We start from the raw sequence: 6,658 nt of genomic DNA, 5'->3' as shown, positions 1-6,658 counted from the left end.
GAGCTCCTAAAAATCAAACACTTATGCTCATCAAAAGACTTCACCAAAAGAGTCAAAAGACAACCTACAGACTGGGAAAAAGTTTTTGGCTACAACAAATCTGATCAGTGTCTAATCTCTAAAATCTACCAGATACTGCAAAACCTCAACACAAAAAGATAATCCAATTAAAAAATGGGCAAAGGATATGAACAGGCAATTTGCCAAAGAAGATATTCAGGCAGCTAACAGACACATGAAGTAATGCTCATGATCATTAGCCACTAGAGAAATGCAGATCAAAACTACAATGAGATACCATCTCACCCCAACAAGGCCAGCATTAACCAAAAAATCACAAAATAATAAATGTTGTAGAGGCTGTGGAGACACTGGAACACTAAAGGGAACTAACATTTTCAGTACTTGCATGTACCAGGCACTATGAAAGATGTTTGTACATACATACATCATCTCTCACTGTGTTACAGTCTTTACACATACTATCTGTAAGCCTCACATCAGCCTTATATATATCATTACCTCAAGTTAAAGATAAGGATCAGAGGTCTTTTTTAGGTTAACCCATTGCTGTCAAGTCAATTTGACTCACAGTGACCCTATAGGACAGAGTAGAACTGCCCTATAGGGTTTCCGAGGCTGTAATCTTTACAGAAGCAGACTGCCACATCTTTCTCCTGAGTTGCTGCTGGTGGGTTTGAACCACCAACCTTTCGGTTAGCAGCCCAGCGCTTAACCACTGTGCAACCAGGGCTCCTTTTTAGGTTAAGTGGCTTGTTTAAAGTCACAGAGTAAGTAAGAAGAATGAGACCAGAACATGCCCAAGCATGGGGAGATTTGGAATGCAGAGAGTTATAAGGAAATCCTCTTACCCAACATCGTTCATAAAATCAAGCTAAGATCCCTAAGAAGAAGGTAAAGTTCTGGGGATGGGAGTTAAGACTGAAGTTCAGTTGTTGTTGTTGTTAGCTGCCATCGAGTTGGCTCTGACTCATGGTGATCTTATGTATACCCATTGCTGTTGAGTTGATTCTGACTTATAGTAACCGCATAGGACAGGATAGAACTACTCCATAGGGTTTCCAAGGCTGTAATCTCTTATAGAGGAAACCCTGGTTGTGTAGTGGTTAAGAGTTCGGCTGCTAACCAGAAGGTCAGCAGTTCAAATCCACCAGGCACCCATTGGAAACCCTATGGAGCAGTTCTACTCCGTCCTATAGGGTCACTATGAATTGGAATCGACTCAACAGCAATGGGTTTTTGGTTTGGGTAATCTTTATAGAAGCAGACTAACACACTTTTCTCCCAAGGAGCAGCTGATGGGTTCAAACTGCCAACATTTTGGTTAGCAGTTGAGCACTTAACCACTGTGCCACCAGGAGTCCTTTGACCTTATGTATAACAGAACAAAATCTCTTCCTCTACTTCCAAGTGTGGAGAATTGAGGTTTTATTTCATTAAGGGAACTGGTGGGATCCCTACAAGGAACATGTTTGTTTAGAGTCTTTCAAGATGGGCTTGGGACATTTGAGTAAAATCTTCTGTGATGCTTGGCTGTGTTTCTCCAGGGAGGAAACGTGTTTTTTAAAAAATTTTGCTTGGTGAGTAAACATTCCAAAACCCAAACCAAACCCATTGCTGTCAAGTAGATTCCAACTCACAGCGACCCTATATGTTCAGGGGGTATTTAAGTGCGTGAAAGAGATTGTGAGGTATATTAGTGGCTGGAGCTTGGACATCACAAGATAGATTCCATGTTTCAGAGAGGAGAGTTGAATGTTGGGAGGAATATATGAGGTTTCTTTTTGGAAATGAAATCATTTATTGAACTGCTATTCGATGTTCACATAGACCATGACAGGTAGGAATTTGATTAGCCTTTGCCTTTAAGAGGCCAGAGGTAGTTTTATTATTTCCAAGAAATTACCTGTGTCTATTAGGAAAAAGGCCACAGAGCGGATGCCCAGACATTACACTGCCTTAGTAAGCATTTCCTATGGACTATGAACTTCTTTAATGCTCTCCCAGGTGTGATAAGCCGAAAACACAGAGTATTTAGAATTGGAGTAGAGTTTGAAATGGTCCTGAGTAAGATAATTTAACTCATAAGGTCATTCCTTAATGAGGTTAAATTATATAGGTGAGCTGAAGGCCTGTCTCTTAGCTTAATGCCTTATATACATTTTTTTGTTTTTAGAACCGAAATTGTTTTGAGAATATTGATTATTGGTATTTCCATAATCCATAAGCAATTAGCATGAAACTGTTTAATTCCCTACAAATGAAAGAATTCCCTACAAATGAAAGAATACAACATACTTTTGTTTTTATAGTACACTGGTTATGTTTTTTGACTCTACCAGTTTCAAAAGTCAAGTATTATTTCATCTTATTTCTAACATAGTTATCTCTTACTTTCTGGAACTAAGTGGGTTAATATGAGGCTGTTGCATTTGGTCTTTCACCCTAACAGGAATCTCAATACGATGTTGGTCCTGATACCTTTCCACATACTCTGTAGGCACCCTGAAAATACTGCTTGATGAGTGGAGTGGGTCAGTTTAACTGGAAATCTAGCTCATTGTTCTTAATTTATTTAGACTGACTTTTCAGTTATCAACGCTGTACTCCAAAAATACGAGAGGAAGGTGGAATTATCAAGGTTAATTCACTGTTGGTGTCTGTTTTGTAAATTGCATCGGACAGCACCTTCTCTGAATGTTTTCCCAACATGAAGCTCATTGGTGACATCACAGCTGACTCTGAAGACAGGAGATTAGCTGACATTGGGTTACTGATGTGACAATTCACCTCACAAAAGTGGGCTTTCCTGAGTGAAAGCAACCTTTCATTCATTCCATTAACAGTCACCATCTTGAAACATGTGGGACAGGTACACTAAAGATACACACGTGCTACAAGAGCTAATTGCTTGATTGCTGCTTTCTGAGATATCTCTGAATTTGAGACGAATGCAAGCACCCATATAGATAAAGTTAGACAAATGATTCTTTGTGAGTTATAGTGGGTATGAGTCCCATCCATTGCAATGTTTATTTAACAGTTTAAAAAATAACTTGACGGTTAGAAAAAAAATTCCTTATTTGTTTCAAAGTAGACTGTTATTCTCAATTTGTGCCAGGAGAGTAACAGTCATAAAATACAACTCTACAAAGTAGTTTTCACATATTTTAATAGCTACCATTTGTTATGTCAGATGCTGGTAGATTAGGTTCTTGAGATCTATTTTTCATTAATCCTCACAACAATTCTATGAGTAAGTATTACATTATCCAGATATTACCTTTAAATAGGCTCAAAGTAAAGGAATAAACAAAGAACAAAGGGAAGGCTAGAAACAGGATGGTGTTCCAGGCAGTATCTCTTTCTTACCAGCTTTTTCTCTCCAAAGCGAGATTTCAGAGTTACCCAGCCATAATCCCAGACTCATAAAATGGGAAGGGGTGCTAAAACGGACTCAACCTAGTAAAAGCTGAAAATGTATGAGGATTATGGGAAAATCATTCAAATCACAAGATCCTGTGGCTAAAAGGACTCTATACCTAGTTAGATTCGGGGCTGACATTGGACTTCCATTATCTATTTCATTCATCTCTCTGATTTTATTTGCTAGAATTTTAATAGAATATCAGACACAGGATTTGCTAATTTCACTTCTTCTTTTCTCCTTTGCAAATTTAACACTTTTCATGATACTTTTGGAGGCAGAAGCTTAACTTGGAAGGGGAAGATAGGGGCTGTATCTTAATTTAATAGGGGCATTTGGTTCTTATGTGGAATTGTATTAGTTCTAACCCCCAGTTATCCCTGGAATTAATCTGCCGTAAGGAGAACGGTCTAGCACTTCCCTATGTGCTCTTGTGGTGAGATAATATTTTGACCTGTTAATCTTTTACCTCCCTATACCTTCCTCTTTCCCTTTTTCTCCATCCACTTATCCAGTAATAAGTGACAAGCTGAAAATACAAAACAATGATATTCAGGGGTGATGGCTCTGTGCTCATTGACCCAGGGGAGGCAAATGGGAGGGCAGAATGCAGATGAGTCTACAATCTTTCTGACTTTCGTTTTCCAACAGCCTAAACCTTTAAAGGAAAGAAATTTCTAGACATAGAGGGTTTTGAAGAGACAAAAGGGGAAGAATTTTCTCTAGACTGTAATAACTGGAAAGAAATTTTCTCTGGCTAGTGGGGATGAGGGAAATACACACACACACACACCTTGTCAGGGCATAAGATCCTAGGTACAAATCTGGGAAAAAGCGTGAGAAAGTCCATGAAAGATTAAGTAGCCCTACAATAACTCCCCCCATTGACTCCCGTGGAACAGGAACGCAGAAAATATGTTGAGTTATAGACAATAGAAGGTTATATTTCTAGTATGCTTGAATATATAGATTGAGACTAATATCTACAATAGTAATTAAAAAGATATGCTATATTGTATGGCTATGTGTAGGAATGATAATGTTCTTCAAAAAAATGGAAAAAAATGTAAATAACCTGAATGTTGTTTGATTAAACAATTATGACATATCTGTAATAAAAACTATTCAACTATTTAAATGTTGTTTATGAGATTACTTAATGATATACAAGGTGTTCAAAGTATTCTGTGATATGATGATACAAGCTATAAATATTATGGACAGTATGTTTCAATTTTAAAAGAAAAATAGCCATAAAGAATAAATAGGCAGAATATATAATACATGGTTGACTTTAATTTTTTTAAATTTCTAAATGTTCTACAATTAACAGGTATTCCTCTTATACTAAGAACAACACAATACAACGTGATTAGTTTACACTATGCCCCGAAAATAGTAAACAAAATGCCATTGCTTTTATGGGAAAGGGCAGGGAGAGAAGACCCCCACCCTTCCCACACCATTCTGATGATAGACTGGAATAGTTGTTTCTTCACCTGTCAGGCTATTATTGCCAAAATGCTGCTAAAAACAAAGCTAGAAGCTAGAGAAAGAGAAAACAGTAAAAACATGAAATGTAAGAACTGAAAAATTAGAAAAACTATGCATAATTTGGGATGGAAAAAGATGATACTAGCCTTATACTCCCTTTTCTAGCATAATGTTATATAAAGTAGGTGCTTAGCAAATAGTGCCCAAGACTAAAAACTAACAAGGTAAGGAAATTGTCTAGAACTCTGGAATATAAAAAGAGCAAAGGAAGTTTTGGTGCATAAACCTGATAATTTTCTTAAAAAACACTGGTTTGTGTTAGTTAAGAAAATCCAGCATGTAGACTACTGAAAGTCAGAATGGATGAGAACTTATTAGACTAGGAGGATATGTGGTATATTCTGGTAGAAGCTAGGATAAAGAATTCTGATTTTGATTTTATAATAAGAATATTTACATACAAAATATATTAGCTTATTTCTGGTCTACCTTTGGAGAACAAGTAGTTGAGTAGAGGCAAAATATATTCTAAGAAGACAAAAACTATAAATATGGTAGCATATTTAATTTGAATTGTTATAAGAAGTATCTGAAATAGCTATTTTCAGTGCTTTCCTATAGTTAGTAACAAATATACGATAATTAAAGTAGATAGTTTAAAATTATGCATTATTACTTAGCACTTAAATACTTCCTAATGTCTCTTGACAAATTCATACAACATTAATGAAAGTTATACTACTGTGAGAGTAAACTGCATAGCCTATAAATACTACATATTATACCTTCACATTTCAAATTCCACTAAGAAACCCCCTTTATTATATTTGCTCTGATCAAATTGTTTGCTTTCAGCTGTTCCCCTGAAACTGAAAGCAAACATGGGATTCATCTTGACACAAAACGTTAACTCTCCAAACACTCATTGTTGCTCTAGTCAATCTTTTAAAATCGTACTCACCCTTGGGAGTGTAACTGAGTTTATTTCTCTGAAGAATTAGCACCTTTAGAAATGGAAGGCCATTTCTGCTTCTGTGGTGCTTCACCCATAAGGACTTATGACTTGGTAGATCCAGTGAAATTAAGTGGATAGCATTATTGCTGAGGTTTAATATTTCCAAACCCTGTAAGTCTGCAAGAGTACTTAAGGTTATTTTCGGTATGAGATTGTCACTGAGGTCCAGATGCCTTATTTTCCATTCTTCTTTTTTCATGTTAGACTGTAAGAGAAGTCTAAAGAAATTGAAATTTGCCTCCACTGTGACTGATGTCTGTGATGTGTCCAGATGTATAGCATGCTTTCTAGTAAAAGAACAATTTTTCAGAAGATATCCATTCTGTTGGCACTGAGAATTGAATAGAATATTGCTGTTTCTTGATGTGTTTGCCATTGTTCCAGTAAAATAGAGACCTATAACCACGGTAACGATTCTGAAATAGAGGTTTCTCATAATGCCTAGGAAAGAAAAAAAGAAAATAAATTCACTTATTCAAAATAACTTATGTAGAAACTAACAGTAAATAAGAAACATAATTTTTCAGTTTACGGTTTAAGAAAGTTATCTAGCCTCAACTGCCGATTTAAATGGATGTTTGACTTTTTAGAAATTGATATATTAAAATGTAGCCACCAAGCTGGTATAGCTGTAGTACAAACTTATATTTATGTCACATTTTAAAGAAAGGACTCCCATGACTTTCCAGAAATATATTTTT

General features: G+C 36.2%; 1 protein-coding gene across 1 annotated transcript in view; it reads right to left on the bottom strand.

Moving 5' to 3' along the window:
- Nucleotides 1–6,393, bottom strand: part of LRRC66 (leucine rich repeat containing 66) — a 25,373-nt gene extending 18,980 nt beyond the window's left edge. Inside the window, exon 1 of the mRNA XM_004382929.1 lies at nucleotides 5,904–6,393. Within this exon, the coding sequence (XP_004382986.1) occupies nucleotides 5,904–6,393 (490 nt within the window). The remainder of the gene's footprint in view (nucleotides 1–5,903) is intronic.
- Nucleotides 6,394–6,658: the final 265 nt, after the last annotated feature.

Source organism: Trichechus manatus, unplaced genomic scaffold (genome assembly GCF_000243295.1).
Source record: "Trichechus manatus latirostris isolate Lorelei unplaced genomic scaffold, TriManLat1.0 scaffold00101, whole genome shotgun sequence".
Taxonomy (NCBI): domain Eukaryota; kingdom Metazoa; phylum Chordata; class Mammalia; order Sirenia; family Trichechidae; genus Trichechus; species Trichechus manatus.
The sequence above is the reverse complement of the archived record's forward strand: the minus strand, read 5'-3'. Positions and strand labels throughout refer to the sequence as shown.